General features: G+C 44.5%; 1 protein-coding gene across 2 annotated transcripts in view; it reads left to right on the top strand.

Annotated features, from left to right (window-relative positions):
- Positions 1-12,539: 12,539 nt before the first annotated feature.
- Ube4b (ubiquitination factor E4B) overlaps positions 12,540-19,197 on the top strand; it is a 126,003-nt gene continuing 119,345 nt past the window's right edge. Inside the window, exon 1 of one of the 2 annotated variants that reach the window (XM_052718752.1) lies at positions 12,540-13,282. In XM_052718752.1, coding sequence (XP_052574712.1) covers positions 13,259-13,282 — 24 coding nt within the window. In that variant the 5' untranslated portion in view covers positions 12,540-13,258. The remainder of the gene's footprint in view (positions 13,283-19,197) is intronic. The other variant, XM_052718753.1, reaches the window with a different exon arrangement.

Here is a 19,197-nt window from a genome sequence, read left to right as displayed (position 1 = left end):
ATGGCGGCAGCGGCTGGCAGCATCTACTGACTCAGCCTTCCACTCCCAGCATTCTCCTCTCTCTTGTCCCACCTGGCTACTGGCCAATCAGAATTTTCTTTATCAATCAATCAGAGCAACACATTCACAGCATACAGAAAGACATCCCCAGCAGGGTGTCTTCTTCAGTCACTTTCCACTTTTGTTTTTTGAGACAGAGTCTCTCACTGAGCCTGGAGCTTGCTCATTTATCTTGGCTGACTGGCCAGTGAGCTCCAGGGGGAGGGAGCAGCCAGTCCCAACACACTCCTGAACACCTATTGCTAGGGTTACAGGCATACGCAGGTATGAACCACAACACCTGGCTTTTATGTAGATGCTTGGGATCTGAACCCTGGTCCTCATGCTTGCACAGAGGCAACTCCCCAGCCCTGGTGTCTCAGTTATTTCACATACTAGTAATCTTTAAAGTCCATCCATGATGGAGAGTGTGTCAGAATTGTCTTCCTTTTTAAGGCTGAATTATTTAAAGATTTTGTTTTTATTAATGTGTATCTGTGTGTGTCAGTGTATGTGTATAAGAAGATCTCTTGGAGCCAGGTGGTGGTGGCACAGGCCTTTAATCCCAGCACTTGGGAGGCAGAGCCAGGTGGATCTCTGTGAGTTCAAGGCCAGCCTGGTCTACAGAGTGAGTTCCAGGACAGGAAGGCTACACATCTCACAAATCACTCCCTCAAAAAAGGAAAGAAGAAAGAGAGAGAGAGAGAAAACTGAATTCTGATTCTCTGCCATAGCAGTGTATGCTCTTTTATAATTTTTAAAGATGTATTTTTATTACTTTAAATTATGTACTTGGGGATGGTATATGCATCAAGTACAGTTGCTGGTAGAGGCAAGAGGCATGGGATTCCACTGGAGTTGGAGATACAAGCAGTTGTGAGCTGACTGACATGGGTCCTGTGCATGAGCTAGTGTGTGCTCTAACTGCTGAGCCATCTCTCCAGCTCCTAAGGCTAGACCACATTTTGCTTGCCCTTTCTTCCACTGCTTTCTGGCTCATTGTGTAAACAGTGCTGCTATGAGGCACAGGTGTTAAAATACCCCACCTGTAATCCCAGCCCTTGGTTGGCTGAAGCAGAAAGATGCCACAGTTCAAGGCTAGCCTGGGCTACATAGTGAGTTTCAGGCCCGCCCAGTGGGACATTATGAGACTCAAAAACAAACAAAACAGAGTAAAAGAATCTTTTCTGAATTCCTGCCCCAATCCTTTTGTCTGGGAAGTGGAATTCCCGGTTTATGTGGTAATTCTGTGGAAGAACGGCCAAAGTGCTCCACGCTGATGTCACTAGTTGACCTTCTCAGAAACGGGGCAAGGGTTAGTTCTTCTTCCCATGTTGGCCAACAACTGTCACTCTCTGTCTTTTGACAGTACTCATCCCTGTGAGTGTTCTTTTAAAAAAAGGTAAAATCTACATAGCATAAAATTGACCATTTAAGGGCTAGAGAAGCAGCTTGATGGTAGGTCCCTTGCCTAGTGTGTGTGAAGCCCTGGCCAGCCTGGTCTACAGAGTGAGTTCCAGGACAGTCTCCACAACTACACAGAGAACCAAAAAACAAACAAAAAAATCAGGTACCAGCATCCCTGCCCTAGTTATTTTTTTTTTAATATATGTTTTTACTATATAACCAAACTCACATCCTTAAACTATGCCTTCAAACTCAAGATCACGCAGGCATGATGGTGTACTCCTTTAATGCCAGTACTCCAAAGACAGAGGCAGAGACAGGCAGATCCCTGAGTTCAAGGCCAGCTTGGTCTACAGAGGGAGTTCCAGGACAGCCAGGGATACACAATGAAATCTTGTCTCAAAAAATCAAAACCCAACCAACCAAACCAACAAACCCCTCAAGAGCTTTCTGCATCTGTCTCTGGAGTGCTGGCACAGGCTTCAAGAATTTTTCATTCCTCCAAATGGGAGCTTCTTGCCCAATGGGATTCCACAGAGCTCCTGCCAACCCCAACCTGCTGTGTGTCTCTATGGATTTGCCTATTCTGGCTTCTCATATAAATGACATCCTATAATAAATATGTGCTTTCTTCCACCAAGGATAACATCTTCAAGGTCCATCTGTGATATAGCATGCATCAACCCTTTCTTCCCCTTTACATCCGAGTGATATTCCATTTTCCAGCTAGGCCACGAATGACTGGTCCACCATCTGTCCATGGCTGTTTAATGATTTCCACATTTCAGCTGTTGGGAACAGTGCTGCGATGAGCATTCATGTATTAAATTCTGCTTGCATATCTGATTTCAGTTATTTGGGATATCTGCCAAGGAGTTAAATCTCTGGGCAACATAATAACTCTCTGTGTAACTTGTTGAGGGGTTGTTAGCCTGTTTCCTACAATACTCACACCATTTACATTCCCAAAAGTGGTTTATACGCTTTATACTTTCTTTTTAAAAATTTCATTTATCATCATCATCATCATGTGTGTGGAGGTCAAAACATAACTCAGTGAAGGCATGTCTTTACTTCTACCTTTATGTGGGTTCTGGCCATTGAACTCAGGTGGCTAAGCTTACATGGCAAGTGCCTTTACCCACTGAGCCATCCTGGCAGCCCCGTGGTTCCTATTTTCTACATTAGAGGTATTTCCTCTTTGTGTGTGTGTGTGTGTGTGTGTGTGTGTGTGTGTGTGTGTGTGTGTGTGTGTGTCTATTAAGTCTGCATGGATGTAAATCAAACCCAAGACCTCATGTATAACAGACACATGCGCACCACTTAGCTACACTTCAGTCTGCAAAGGGAGAAAGGAAAAAGGCAGGGTGCGGATAGAAACAGGGAGGTGTATAGATTTCGTTTTTTGTGTATTTTGAGACAGGGTTTCTCTGTGTAGCCCTGGCTGTCCTGGAACTTGTTCAGTAGACCAGGCTGGATTAAAAGTTTGCACCATCATGCCTGGCTTACTTTTATTTTTTTTTAAAACTAGGTATTTTCATGGACTGGAGAGATGGCTCAGTAGTTAAGAACACTGTCTGCTGTTCCAGAGGACCTGGGTTCAATTTTCAATACCCGTATGGTGACTCACAACCACCTGTAATTCCAGTTTCAGGTCTTACGAGTTCTTCTGGCCTCCTCAAACACCAGGCATGAATGTTGTGCACAGACATACATGCAGACAAAGCACTCATACCCATAATAACTACAAATTTTCATTTTCGTTTTTGTGTATGTGTCCACAAACTCTCATGCACGTGTGTGCAAGTGCATGTGAGAGAGCCACATGTGAGTACCCATGGAGGTCAGAAGAGAGTGTCAGATCCCCTGAAGGGGAGTTAGGAACCATCAGACATGGATGATGGAAGAGAATTTGGGTCCTCTGCAAGAGCAGTACATGTTGTTGTTTTTGTTTTTGTTTGTTTTATTTATTTATTTTTTTTCTGAGACAGGGTTTCTCTGTGTAGTTTTGGAGCCTGTCCTGGAACTCACTCTGTAGACCAGGCTGACCTCAAACTCACAGAGATCCACCTACCTCTGCCTCCAGAGTGCTGGAATTAAAGATGTGAGCATGTTCTTAACTACTGAGCAATCTTTCCAGCCTTGTTTGTTTTGTTTTTATTTTTTTGTTTCTGAGACAAGGTTTCAGAATAGCATAGGCTGCCCTTGAACTTGCAATGTAGTCAGAGTTCCTTGATCCTCCTTCCTCTGCCTCTTGAGTACTGGAACTACAGACCTGCACTACCTAGCCTCCTTTGTGTGGCCTGGAATTGTGTGAAAGACAAGGACTCTGCCAACTCAGCTACATTCCCCAGCCTCGTGAACCTAGTTTATCAGAATTGCTTAGGTTGAATTCAATTCTGCATTTATTTGTAGAGGTTCACCATGAATCATTATTAAGTCCCTAGAATATGAAAGAAGAGCCATAAAAAGAATGATGAATTCAATATATATTATTCTGATACTGAAAAGGAAATTTTTTAGGTCACACCAAAGTAATAATTTATTATGAATAGGCACAATGAATAAATTCTTAAAACTATCTCATAATTTAAGTAATAAAAGAGTGTGTGGTTAATTTATATACAATATTGTCATTGATGAGCTGATATAATCACAACACACCATGGTGACACCAAGGTCAAATTGGTTGATGCATATATTGATTCGAATATTACCATTAATCAGAATATAATCCAGCACTTGGCGGGGGGAAGGTCAGAAATTCAAGGTCATCTTCAGCTATTTAGTGAGTTCCAGACCAGCCAAGGCTACAAAGTGAGACTGTTAAAAAGAAAAGACATCCCCACTAATAAACATAGTGGTACACACCTGTGATCCCAGAGGTAGAGGCAGGAGGATCAGGAGTTCAAGTTCATCCTTGACTAAATTGGGAGTCTGAGAACGGTCTGGGCAATGTGAGACTGTAACTAAATAAATATTGATAAAAATCCCTTGCGCTGCTAGGCTGTAACTCAACGGTAAAGTGTTTGCCAAGCATTTGGGAGGCCTTGGGCTTGAGTCTCATCACTGCAAAATAAGAACAACAAACTAAGAATCATAGGTTACAAAGTCATAGGAAAGGGGCCAGGGGCATGGCTCAGTGGGTAAATGTGCTTGTCATCCCATCTCACAACCTGAGTTTGATGCTCAGAACCTACAGTATGTAAGGAAAGCACTGATGCCAGAAAGTAGTTCCCTGACCTCCACACACATGCTATGGCATGCACACACCCACACCCACACAAAATAAATGGAAAACATTTTATTTTTTAAAATACTTTTTAATATTTATTTTATTTTTATGTGCATTGGTGTTTTGCCTGCATGTATGTCTGTGTGAGGGTGTCAGATCTTGGAGTTATAGACAGTTGTGAGGTGCCATGTGGGTGCTGGGAATTGAACCCAAGTCCTCTGGAAGAGCAACTAGTGCTCTTAACCGCTGAGCCATCTCTCCAGTCCTGTAAAAACATCTTAAGTTACAGGAAAACTTTTTTTGTGGAAGGAGATAGAGATTTCTCTCATGGCTCTGTGAAGTCCTTATTTGTAAGGAGATAGAGAGCTGGTGATGGTGACACTGGAGTCAGTGGAGCCAGTGGACTGGGTGTTGTCAGTCAGGATGGAGACCTGCACTCTGTCAGAGGGGCCACTGCGTGTCCCCCGGCATGATTTAGCTTTTCCTTACTCTGTTCTAGCCACATAACTGAAGCCGGGTTGACCCCACTGACAGAACACTCTGATGTGAAATTTTTAGCATAATATGTTAATGGAAGAATTTTGGCGCAAGAGATAGAATTAGCTCTTTTGGCTATAAAATAAAAGCAAGGTAAAAATGTTCCCATTTTCAAGGGATTATAAAAATTAATTCCCATCCAGGTGGTGGTGGTGCACGCCTTTAATCCCAGCACTCAGGAGGCAGAGGCAGTTTGAGGCTAGCCTGGTCTATAGAACAAGTTCCAGGACAGCCAGGGCTACACAAAGAAACCCTGTCTCAAAAAACAAAAACATAACAAACAAAATAAATTCCTGTGTTTTGAAATGGGAGAATATGGCTGTAAGGAAAATTGCTGGGTAGATTTTCCTTAGAGTATTTGCCTGTGTTTGTCTGTTAGAAGCTATGCCTTCCAACCCCTTTTTATACATTTAATGTGTGTGTGTGTGTGTGTGTGTGTGTGTGTGTGTGTGTCTGTCTGTCTGTCTGTCTGTGTGTTGTATGTGTGTGTCAGCCTCCTATATATATTGACTTTGGAAATAGGAATGGAGAATGACAGACTAGATGCCACTTGCCTTTTCTCTCTGACACTGATGCTCTGGTACTCTGTCATACAGGCCCCCTTGTCTGTAGGAATGGAGGTTCTGGTTGGCCTGTCTTTGCTGAAATTAGCTGACAGGGGGAAAAAATGTCTGCCCCCGTGGTTGAGGAACAGACTCGGAAGAGAAGTAAGGAGTGGAGTTTTATGCACCGTCCGGACTTAACTGTCAAGTATAGAGAAGTCTCCTAGGAAGGCTGTGACAAAAGAGAGCAAAGCAAGCCAGGCATAATGCTGCAAGCCTATACTCTCAGCACCCGAGAGATGGAAGCACCAGGATCATGAGTTCAAGACTGGTCTCAGGCAGAGAGTTCGAGGCCAGGTTGGGTTACATGAGACCCTGTCTCAAAAAAGAAAGGGGCTGGGGAGGAGAAGAGCAAGAGAACACAGGGAAACAAGATCAAGGTTTGAGGGAGAAATAAAATAAAAGTATTTCTTTACAAATGTATTTATTTATGTGTGTGGACACATGTGTGTCTTGCATGTGTAGCTCAGAGGATAACTTTCAGGAGTCAGTTCTCATCTTCCACCTTATTGAGGCAGGGTCTTTCTTGTTTCTCTGGATGCCACACATCATACTCCAGACTAGCTGGCCCTTGAGCCCTGACCCATTCTCCTGTCTCTGCACCCCATCTCATCGCCGGAGTGCAGGGTGACAGATGAGTGCCACCACACTGGACTTTTTACATGGGTTCTAAGGATTGGACTCAGGTTGTTTGGCTTGTAAGGCTAGCGTTTTTACCCACTGAGCCCATCTCCCTGTCCCCAAAGTGAGATTGGGAAGAATCATATCTTGTACACTAATGAGAATACCTATATGTATGTATGTGAACCACATGCGTGTTGGCTGCCGGTGGAGGTCAGAAGAAGGCACTACCAGATCCCTTGGAACTGGAGCCTTGATTAGTTGCGAGTCACCATGTGTGGTTATTGGGAATTGAACCCTGGTCCTCTTCAAGGGTAACAAATGGTTCCAAACCACTGAGCCATCTCTTCAGCTCCTCTTTCTAGATTTTTAACTTTCTTGTGGAAAAATTAAGCAGCGGGCCTGAAGAATGAGGAAGACTGGGCAATACCACATCATGTCTGACCATCTTTTTTTTTTTTCGAGACAGGGTTTCTCTGTGTAGCTTTGCGCCTTTCCTGGAACTCACTTGGTAGTCCAGGCTGGCCTCGAACTCACAGAGATCCGCCTGGCTCTGCCTCCCGAGTGCTGGGATTAAAGGCGTGCGCCACCACCGCCCGGCCTGACCATCTTTTTTTTTTTTTTTTTTTTTTTTTTGGTTTTTCGAGACAGGGTTTCTCTGTGTAGCTTTGCACCTTTTCCTGGAACTCACTTGGTAGACCAGGCTGGCCTCGAACTCACAGAGATCCGCCTGGCTCTGCCTCCCGAGTGCTGGGATTAAAGGCGTGCGCCACCACCGCCCGGCCTGACCATCTTTATAGGCAACACCTGCGATGGAGTTCAAGCCTTTGGGCAATACTACATCATGTCTGGCCATCTTTATAGGCAACACCTGCGATGGAGTTCAAGGCTCAGAGTGAAGTGTGAACCTAATTAGTCTCATCAATAAAAACCAGGAGTCAAATATTGGGGTAATAACCTGAAAAATCAGAGAAGCAGCCATCAGTGACTTCTTACCTTTCTGGATCTTCCCACTGAAAAGGCTGAGATCCTGTCTCTACCCTGCCTTATCACTTCTTCTCTCTGCCTCTGGAGTGTTAGGATTAAAGGCGTGAGCCACCACGGCCAGGCCTCTATGGTTAACTAGTGGCTAGCACTGCCCTCAGATCTCCAGACAAGCTTTATTTGTCAGAACACAAACAAAATACCACGTAACATAGATGTCTTACTTAGGTTTTTATTGCTGTGAAGAGACACCATGACCAGGGCAATTCTTATAAAGGAAAGCATTTAACTGGGGGCGGGGGCTCGCTTACAGTTTCAGAGGTTCAGTCCATTATCATCATAATGGGGACATGGTGGTGTGCAGGCGATGTGGTGCTGGGAGCTGACAGTGCTACATCTTGCAGGCAACAGGAGGTTGACTGACACACGGGGTGTCCTGAGAATGGGAAATCTCAAAGCCCACCCCCACAGTGACACACTTCCTCCAACAAGGTCATACCCACTCTAAAAGAAGCCCCTCTCATTGGGCTGTGGTGGCACACGCCTTTAATCCCAGCACTCCAGAGGCAGAGCCAGGCAGATCTCTGTGAGTTCGAGGCCAGCCTGGTCTACAAAGCGAGATTCAGAACAGGTACCAAAACAACACGGAGAAACCTGTCTCAAAATAACAAAAATCAAACAAACAAAAAAGCACCAACCTCCTAAGAGTGCCACTCCCTATGAGATTATGGGGGCCAATTACATTCAAACTACCACACTTGGCTGCAGCTTGATCTCCACAGGACTGTGTGGCTGGCTATCCTTAATGATAGGCACGTGTGGTTGCTAAACCCAGGAAATAAGCCAGTGCTGCTGACTCAAGCCCTGATCCATTCTTCTACTTGGGAACCATTCATCATGCTCATCATACAGCATTATGGGCAAAGCCCTGTACAGGACACAGAGGTGAGCTGGTCAATTAAGGCATACTAGTCATGAACTTGCCTGTGACATACAGACAGACAAGGGGAAAAAACAGAGCTAGAATACATGCTAGTTACATGTCCAAAAAGGTTTCAGAGAAGCATGAGCAGTATCCAGAGGAAGTTTTTTTTTTTTTTTCTTTCTTTTTCTTTCCTAGGGAAGTGGCTCAGCGGCCTATCCCCAACCCCGTGCAAAGGAAAAGATGGGCTCCTCTGGCGGACAGCTCAGCAGGTAAAGGTCCCTGCCAGCAAGCCTGTCGACCTGAGTGCAGTCCCCGAACCCCACAGAGTGGAAGGAAAGAACTGATTTCTATAAGTTGTTGTGTGACTTTGAAAGAATGAATGTAGCTTGAGTTCAACCACCAGATCCCATAAAAATGCCAGGCATGGAGGCATGTGCTTGTAAGCACACATCTGGGAAGGTGGAGACAGGAGGATCCCAGGGCTCACTGGCTAGCAGTCTAACCTAACTGGTGAGTTCTGGGCCAGCAAGAGACCGTTTCAAAGGAGGTGGATGTTTTCCTGAGATGACGTCCAAGATTACCCTCTGGCCTCCACACACACGCACACACGTACATAGATGTGCACCTACACATACAGGAACACACACATATACTTTTGGTAAATGAATGAATGCATGAATGAGGGAACTACTTTAATCTAAAACCTAAAAACTAATAAAGAATAAACCAGGCAAGGGCCAGGAGAAGAGTCTTGCAGACAAAGGAGACACCAGTGTCAGGCCTCAAGGAGGGAAAATGTTTATCTTTCTGAACCATGAAAGGCAGTGGAGTTAAGTACTGCAGGAGACAGTGTAGGATTGAAGAGAAGGCAAGAGAGACAGGTAGCTAAAACTCAGAGGACCTTATAGGTCCTGAGCGTGAGCTTAGATTTAGTTAAGTGGAGGCTGGAATTAGGCAGCTGGTATTAGACAGCTGCCTGTCACTATAGCAATTCTACCTGGGATAATCATCCTGCAGGAGAAAAGATCCATTTGGCTTACAGTTTTGGAGGTTCTATCTGTGATTGATTGGTCCTGCTGTTTTTGGGCCCATGGCAAGGCAGGACATCATGATGAAGGGGTGGTGAGCTAAACTGTGCACTTCATTCCCAGGACACAGGGGAAGGAAGGGACTAGGAATTCATTCAAGGGCACACCTATAATGATCTAAAGACCTCCCACAAAGTGCCTACCTGCGGACCAGGTGAGGTGGTATTGTGTTCCCCAAAATATTGTTCACACTAATAAACTTATCTGGGGTCAGAGAACAGGACAGCCACAATATTAAACATAGAGGATAGGCAGTGGTAGCATATGCCTTTAATCCTAGCATTCCAGAGGCAGAAATCCATGTGTTCAAGGATACAGCCAGGCATGGTGACACACGCCTATAATCCCAAGAAGTGAGCCTTTAATCCCAGGGAGTGATGGCAGAAAGCAGAAAGATATATAAGGTGTGAGGACCAGAAACTAGAAGCATTTGGCTGGTTAAGCTTTCAGGCTTCTAGCAGCAGTTCAGGTGAGATTCTTTCTGGATGAGGACTCAGAGGCTTCCAGTCTGAGGAAATAGGACCAGCTGAGGAACTGGTGAGGTGAGGTAGCTGTGGCTTGTTCTGCTTCTCTGATTTTCCAGCATTCACCCCAATAACTGGCCTCAGGTTTGATTTTTTTAGTAAGTACCTTTAAGATCCATGCTACAACCAAGCCTTTAACCTGTGAGCTTTTGGTGGCATTTGTGCATCCTCCTGCCCACCCACCCACACTCAAAATATATAAACAAGACTATAATAAAAAATTAAATGGTTTATTGGAATCCTGGCCCTTCTGTACTACACTTCTTTGTCATAAGCCTAAAAGCAATAGGTCCAAGTGCCCATGAACTGAAAACTCGTTTTTTTTTTTTTTTTTTGTTTTGTTTTGTTTTTTTTTTTTTGGTTGTTGTTTGATACAGATTATCTCTATATAGCCCTAGCTGTCCTGGAACTCACTATGTAGACCAGACTGGCCTTGAACTCAGAGATTCACCTGCCTCTGCCTCCCAAGTGCTGGAACTAAAGGTGTGTGCCACCACACCTGGCTAGGAATATTGTTTGACATTAAAGAAATGAAACATTGTTGTGTACTGCAAGACACAAGAATCATGGGGACCAGATAAGTCAGCTGGTTGCAGTGGTGCACACTGGTAGGCAGGTGCTGAAGAGAGTTCAGGACTAGGAGTCTCAATCTGGGCTACACAGAAAGAACAAAGGAAAGAAAGACAGAAGGCTCAGTGGTTTAAGAGCATTTGTTGCTTACAGAAGACCTGGGTTCAGTTCCCAGGACCTGTGTGTGGCATCTGTAACTCCAGTTCCTGCTGGCTTCCTCAAGCACTGTATACAGGTGCACATACATACATGCAGGCAAAACACTTATACACATAAAGGAAATCTAAAAAAATAAAGATTTATTAAGAAAAAGGAAGAAGGAAGGGAGGATGGAAGAGAGAGAAAAAGGCAAGAGAAAGTGAAAAAAGGCGAAAAGACACAAGAAGAATATTTATTTGTTGTAATATGTGCAGAATAGGTAAATCCATGGAGACAGAAGGCAGATTTAGTTCTAGGAGGTAATGGTAGGATGAGGAGGGACATTTAGTGTGTTGCAGGGTTCCTTTCTTGGGTGATTAAAATGTTCTGGAATTAGACAGCAATCATGTTAAGCAACTATAACTCTCCTAAAGCCATTGTATACTTTAAATGTGTGATTTAATCTGAAGTTACATGGCAATTATGATATTTTCAAAAAGACAATGTAATTAACATCAGTGTAACTGGGGGTCCAAAATAACTTACATAAAATTCCTTTCCTGAAAAGTAGAATGCCTTCCTGAAAAGCCTGCAGCAGTTTAATTTTACTCACAGATTCTTTGCATATCTAGTAGTCATGTTCCCATTTTTAGCATGTAGCAAACAAATTGTAACTATTTTAGTCACTTCTCGGCCTTTTGGCTAAGATCAAATGTAACTCTTCTAAAGTAGAGTGGAATGTTTAAGATTATAGTTCAGCTAAAAGTAGCTATACACTCTAATCCTAAAATTCAGGAGACTGAGGCAGGCAGATCTCTGAGTTCCAGGCCAGCCAGATTTACATATCCAGTTCCAGGCCAGTGAGACCCTGTTTCAAATAAATAAACATAAATAAACCAATGCTACAGTTTGATAGTCTGTGATGGTGGTGCACACCCCAACGTTGGTTCAGGCAGGGGGATTTCAAATCGGAGGCAGTGTGAGATACATAGCAAGATCCTGTCTAAAGAACAGTTAACAAGATTATGGCTTTTGTACACCGGACAACACATACTTTGTGGCAAATTCTGGACTTTCATGGTACTGTTACTTTGCTCAATTTAGACTTATATATTGTAAAGAAATTTTTGTCCAGCTGAGCTGCCTGTACCCTTGGGCTTCCTTAACTAGTCGTTCAACACATTTCTCAATTATTTGAGTCTCTCATTCACTGACACGTTCAGATTTTTATCAAAAATTATCAATACTCTCAGTATTTATCAATACTCTGGAGCACAAAGAAGAGCGCCTCTCTAAAAGAACAAGGTAAAATAAAATTAATGGAAGTTCCTGTTAGTTTTCTTCCATGGGCTTTCCTGGAGGAGGGGAAGAGTGCAACAAGGCATTTGGAGCATGGTGCTAAATGCTTCCCGCAGAGAGCAAACCTTTTTCCGATTCTTCTCTTCTCCTAGTTTCTATGGCCAGCTTGCAGCATCCTGGAGGTGCGGGTGGCAGGATTCCCACGTCACCAGACAGCAAGAGCCACCTGGGAACAAACCAGCACCGCAGGAACCCTAGGGGCCGCCAAGCGCCCCTGGCAGGCCCATTTTTGGATTGGCGCATCCTGCCCTCATCATCTAGCCTACCTGAGCTCCGCCCACCGCGCCCCTCGCCTCCGCGCGGTCTCCATGGTAACGCCCCGCCCCGCCTCCCTCTCTTCTTAGCCCGGCAGCCCCTCTCACCCCTCCCCCCGCCTGGCGCCGCTTGGGGAGAGGGGGTGGGGCAGGGGGCGGGGACAGGATGCAGGCGAAGAGGAAATCGGCGGCGCGACTCCCGTTGCTTATTGGCTGCCGCGTTCGGGAGCCAGAAGCCCCGCCTCCCCAGCGAGGGTCACGTGATCCCTTTCAAAGATGGCCGCCCTGTTGTTTTGATGAATAATACTTGGTGGGGCGAGGGGGTAAGCGTAGGGTTGGAGGGGTAGGAGGATTTACGCTTACAGCGAGAGCCTAGCCAGTCCCATCCCTCCCCTCCCCCCTACCAGGGTTCTTGCGTGGAGGCGGGGCGAGCCTGGCCTGCTTTTAGAGGGGAGGGGCTTCCCGGTACGGTGCTGGGCTCTGCCTGGGCTGCTGTAGGGTCGCCGCGCCTCGGGGGCATCCAGTGTGCAGAGGAGCCGTTCCCGCCAGGGGCCAGGGGTGGGACCCGGAGCAGGGTCTGCGGGAGAAAAACGCAGCTGCCGCGTCACCGCCACGAAGACACGGCGCGCAGCGGGCACGAGCCGAGCTGAAGACCGCGCCGCCCGCTCTGGGTATCCTGGGAAGCTGAGGGGAGTCAGTGGCGCCTGGAGAGGACCCCGTAGCAGAGGCCGTGGCCGGAGGAGGCGGCTCGGGGCTCTTGCAGCTGGAGGAGGCTGGGGCGATCCGAGGGACCGAAGCCAAGGCGATTCAGTGCCTCGTGTTCTTAGTTTTTAACCTCTGACTATGCAATTCTGAAACCTCCCCCACCGGGGACCAGACAGTCCGATAGATACCTTCCACTCTCCTTTGCTCCCGCCCGGGTCTCAAGAACTGAGGATCTCGTCCCTAACGCCTTTCACCATTAAGAGGAAAGCGATGGAGGAGCTGAGCGCTGACGAGGTGAGGAGGCTGGGGCGTGGGGTGGGGGGGCACCTTGAAAGGATTACTTGGCAACTCTTTGGCGCTTTGGCCGGGGACGATTTGCGCTAGTGGTGTCGGGCTTTTGGGATTGGGAAGGCAATGGAGATGGCATTTTCGAGAATAATGAAATATTGTGGAAGTAGTCATTCATCATCAGGTTGGTTGTATTGTAAGAAGCCCTTGCTCCACTCCTCAGTATGTTTACTCAATCACTAAGATTCTCCAGGGTTAGAGAAATGCAAGACCCCGGAGAGGGTCTCTTCTTTTATTCTCCTTTATTCTCTTTTCTTGTTTCTTCATTCGGAACTCCACTTGCTTTTCTTTTAGGGTCTGAAGACAAGGAGAGCATCTTGAAGGTGTTCAGTCTTTTTAAACGGGTATTCAAGAAAGAGGGGCAAGATTTAGATGATGGTATATTTTGTGTGCCTGTGTCTTCAGGGATTTAAAAACAATTTTGGATAAAGTTATAATGTTTAATGGCTGTTTTAAAAGGAAGTATTGGAAATCCCATGCACATGTGGCCATTTCATTGTGTAAGTTGATCAAAGATACCTTTGTTTTTGAGAGAGAGTTGCAGATTTCTTGATATTTGACAAAGTGTATATCCTTAATAGTTTAACAGATTCCAGTTAAATTGTAGTAATTTTAACAGACTACTAATGACGACTGGTTTTCTATTTTATTTTAACTCCCCTCCCCCTTAAACTTGGGTTGTGCTGTATAGGATTGTGGCAGTTAGGGCACAAGGAATTTCCTGTGACTCGGTTGGTTGACTTTTCCCTGTCTTTTTACAAACTGAAGGCCTTTTTTTCAAGACCCCTGCTGGTTTAATTTCTTCCACTACTTCATGTAAACTTCCCCTGCAGTATTATGAAAGTAGTCATCTGTCACCAGGTTGGTGGGAAGAGGTCCTTGCTCCACTTTTGGTCATGGTCTCCTCATGTTTATTTAGTCACTAAAATTCTCCAGGGATGGAGCATGCACATGGGTGGGTAAAGGGTCAGGTAGGAAAGAAAGAATTTTGTGGATTTTGATACTTTACTTGTTAAGTCAGAATTGTTCATTTCGTGTCAGCTAACTAGGTTTTCCTCAACTACACCAGGAGTGTAATCTTGAATCAGAAAAGTCCTGAGCAGTTTCAGGAAATATCAGGAGATCGCCTTGGAAACATTGGTTTTTTTGTCGTTTTTGAAAGTATGCCCCCATTTTTCTTTTATTCTAAAGAGACACAATCAGTGTTTTTTCAGTAGTCCTTTACTTCCAGAAAATGTTTTCTTTTTTTTCTTCTTACGATCCCTAAATAGTTTGTGGTTTAGGGGCCTTTACAGATTTGAGTTTTTACTAATTTTTTTTCAAACCAATAAACTATACAGACTGGCCAAAGATACTGTATAATCTAGAAGGTGTCTTTTTATTTTGTTCAGTTCTTGAGATGGTGTAACTCTTTTAGTGATCATAAAAGGATCACATATAACCTTTGTGGAAGGAACAGAAGAAAAAATTTTCAAGGTCAATAGAACACTAAAACATGAAAAATTAAAATCACCAGTGTAGGATTTGTATGAAGTTATTGTCAACAAATTAGTTGGCCTGATCACAATGGCAGTACAATAACTGGTTATTTTTTTCTCATTAGAAGCTAGAACAAAATCTCCTTAAAAATTTTTTTTCTTTATCTTTTTCTTTCTTTTTTGAGTCTCACTGTGTAGCCCTGGCTGACCTCCAACTCACAGAGATCTACCTGCCTCTGCTGTGAGTTCTGGGAATTAAGTTGTGTACCAACTTGCCTAGCTGTAATCCAGTTTCTTTAATACTGGGTTAAGTGTGCATTTCTCAACAGACATATTTCCAAGGTTTTTTTTTTTTTTTTTTTTTTTGCCTTTGTACTGTTACCATTAGTAGAAACTTATAATCACAGATATTGCAGGTGATGTTGATTTGGTTAAAAAAAATAAGACGTGTATTATTGACTGTCAAAGGATACATTTCAGAATTAAAACAGTCATGTCTTCACTGTAAGTTTAGAAATTGGGTTAAATCAGAGTTTCATATTTTAACAAAATGAAAATATTTGTGAATACAGTCTAGAAGAATAAAACTGGTTTAACCAGACTAGGTTCCTCTCTCATAGGTCACCTTGAATTCTTTTATTTTTTCTGCATATTTGAAAGGGTTGTTTAACTGCATTGCTGTGTGTTATTTATGTAGTGTTTTACAGTGAGTTCTTTGCTCCACAGAGCAGAGCTGTGACTAAGTTCAGCCTCTTGAACTTGCATTCCACAACATCATTGTTTACATTATGTTCATGCTATAGCTACTCACGTGTTGTTTTTATGTACCAAGGCAATGCTGTAAGTAGGGCAGGCATTTTAAACTGCTTTTCAGTAGTGGTGATGAAATTGCTTTGAAATGATTTGTACCTTTTCTCCCCCTTTTCTGTCTTCTAAACTTTTCTGACCTACTTCTAAGAGATGACTGCCTGGGACTCAGAGTGTGGTCAAGGTTTTAGAAGAGTTGAGTCTTCTTCCCAAGTGCAGCATATATGACCTTGGATTTTTTTAAAATTTAAAAATTTTTTTTCAAGACAGTTTCTCTGTGTAGCCTTGACTGTCCTGGAACTCACTCTGTAGACCAGGCTAGTCTTGAACTCACAGAGATCCGCCTGCCTCTCCCTCTCGAGTGCTGGTCGCTAGGCGACCTTGGATTTTTTATTTTTTTATTCTTTTTATATTTTTTCAAGACAGGGTTTCTGTGTAGTTTTGGTGCCTATCCTGGATCTCCTCTGTAGACCAGGCTGGCCTCAAACTGTAGACCAGGCTGGTCTTGAACTCACAAAGATCCACCTGCCTCTGCCTCCCGAGTGCTGGGATTAAAAACAATTGGTTGGGGCTGGAGAGATGGCTCAGAGGTTAAGAGCACTGACTGTTCTTCCAGAGATCCTGAGTTCAATTCCCAGCACCCACATAGTGGCTCACAACATCTATAATGAGATCTAATGCCGCCTTCTGGCCTGCAGACATACATGCAGGCAGATCACTGCATACCTAAATGAATAAATAAATCTAAAAAAAAAAAAAAACAAACCAAAAAACAATTGGCCATAGATTGATCACAACATCTGTATAAATATCCTGCTACCATTGACCTCTCTGATGCACCTTGTTTCCTGTATGGTGTTTTGTATGAGTGCCTTCATGATGTGTTCTGGTCTTTTTGGGACTGATTGACTGGTGTGCACTAATGTTCCCTCACCAATTCCTCCTAACCCCTGCCTCACATGGTTCACTCCATAAATTTGGGGGTTGAGTTGGGGATAGAGATAGGAACCTAAAATGTACAATATGGGGGCTGGAGAGATGGCTCAGCAGTTAAAAGCACTTGTTCTCGGAGAGGACATGGGTTCAGTTCCCAGCAACCACATGGTGGCTCACAACCATCAGTATCTCCAGTTCCAGGGGATCTGGTGCCCTCTTCTGACTTCTCTAGGCACCAGGCACATATGTGGTACACATGCACATAACACATTAAAATACACAAAAAACCCTATAGAATAAAACATAAAAGTTACCTTAATGTACAGTACAGTTATTGTGTGATGTACTGTTGTGGAGGTATACATAAGACACTCAGAATAAGAAGGGATACCCTGTGGAATGAGGTCTTAAGACATTAGAAAAACAGTTATGCTATGTTGTTGCCCCAAAAGGGTACTGGGAGCTGGGTGTGAGGGATAGGGGCTTAGAAAATAGCATCAAATCATGGTGCAGGATCATGGGAGCTTGTTTGCCCGTGGTACTGGTTATCATGAGATCTTGGAGAGCTGTCTGAAAGTTTAGGAGTTTCAGCTCTCTGTAAGACTGTGATCTCCCCTGCTGGGTGTATAGATGACTGGCAAGGGTGTGAGCATTAGCTGCTGGAAGGTGGTGCACACTGGAAGACTGCTGCTGTAGGTAACTGTGTGCCAGGCAATAGAGTTCCATGGACTTGAGGTATTGACAGTGAGGAGGTGGCAAACAGGCACACCAGGAATCAATACTGAGGCTTTAAATTAGTCTGGTTCTGGCCGTGGTGGTGGTGGTGCTTGCCTTTAATCCCAGCACTTGGGAGGCAGAGGCAAGCGGATCTCTGAATTCGAGGCCAGCCTGGTCTACAAATCAAGTTCCAGGAGAGGCTCCAAAGCTACACAGAAAAACCCTGTCTCGAAAAACAAAACAAACAAACAAAAAAACAAAAACAAACAAAAAATTAGTCTGGTTCTTTCCTTCTTTCCTTCTGTCCTTCTTGTTTGAAATAAGATCTCACTATCGTAGCCCTGTCTGACTGGCTGCCCTAGAACTCTGTGGTAGTCCAGGCTGGCCTCAGACTTGCAGATTTCTCCTGCTTCTGCCTCCCAAGTGCTGGGGCCTCAGGGTGCTATCATGCCCCGCGCTAGAATGCTTCCCTAATTTAATCCAGTTCTAACATCAGCTGTGAAGCAGGAGTGGGAAGGAGACACAGACTCTTGGTTCTAGCTCGGGGCAGGGTTGGTTGGAATTGGACACGGAACAGACCAGAGAAAGCAGGATGAGTTGTTTCAGATGATTGAAAATGGAAGTTAGTTGGAGATGCAGCTCCGTTGGTAGAGTGCCTGCCTAGCATTCCGGAGCCCCTGGACTCCATCGCCAGCACTGTTTGTAATCAGATATGTGGTGCATTCCTGTATCTGAGAGTTTGGGGGAGGAGGATGAGAAGTCTGAGGTTATCTTCAACTACATAAGAGTTCCAAACCAGCCTGGAATACATGAAACTTGTATCGAAGGTACCCAATAAATAGATGAGTCCACTTGGTGACTCCCACCTGGCCTTTGTACTCTTAACTCATCACTTGCGTTTTTTCTCTCTCTTCTCCTCAAAGATCTCTATATTTTTATTTATTTATTAATTTTTTTTTGACAGGGTTTACTTATGCAGCTCTGGCTGTCTTGGAATTCACTCTGTAGACCAGGCTGGCCTTGAATTCAGAGATCCACCTGCCTCTGCCTCTCAAGTGCTGGGATTAAAGGCGTGCACCACCACTGCCTGGCTATTTATTTTATTTTTAAGTGTGTGTGTGTGGGGGGGGGCAAGCACTAATTTGTACATGCAGTTGCCTTCAGAGACAAGAGACAGAGCTTCCTGGACCTGGAGTTACAGATGATTGTGGAGACCTCTGTGGGTTCTAGGAGCCAAACCCAGGTCTTCTGCAAGAGTATTGTTTGCTTCTAATTGTTGAACCATCCCGTTGAACCATCAGCCTTTTGTCTCTTTTTGTTTGTTTTGTTTTGTTTTTTTGAGACAGGGTTTCTCTGTGTAACAGTCCTGGCTGTCTTTTCCTGGCTGTCTTGGAACTCACTTTGTAGTCCAGGCTGGCCTTGAACTCAGACATCTTCCTGCCTCTGCCTCACGAGTGCTGGGATTAAAGGCTCCACTGCCTGGCCCTTTGGCAGGCTATTTATTTTATTTTTAAGTGTGTGTGTGTGTGTGTGTGTGTGTGTGTGTGTGTGTGTGTGTGTGTTGTGCGTGCGCGTGCGCTTGTGCATGCATATATGAAGATCAGAGGTGTCTTTTTTTTTTTTCCTTTTTAAAAGATTTATTTATTGTGTATACAATGTTCTGCCTGCATGTATCTCTGCAGGCCAGAAGAGGGCACCAGATCTCATTACAGATGGTTGTGAGCCACCATGTGGTTGCTGGGAATTGAACTCAGGACCTCTGGAAGAGCAGTCAGTGCTCTTAACCTCTGAGCCATCTCTCCAGCCCCCAGAGGTGTCTTTTGCTTGCTTGCTTCCTTAGTTTTTGAGATAGGACTTCCCATTTGTCTTAGTCATTGTTCTATTGCTGTGGAGAGATGCCATGATCATGGCAACACTTACAGA

The sequence above is a fragment of the Peromyscus californicus genome, unplaced genomic scaffold (genome assembly GCF_007827085.1).
Source record: "Peromyscus californicus insignis strain IS unplaced genomic scaffold, ASM782708v3 Scaffold_5__1_contigs__length_169319896, whole genome shotgun sequence".
NCBI lineage: Eukaryota > Metazoa > Chordata > Mammalia > Rodentia > Cricetidae > Peromyscus > Peromyscus californicus.
This window is presented reverse-complemented; position numbering and strand designations above follow the sequence as displayed.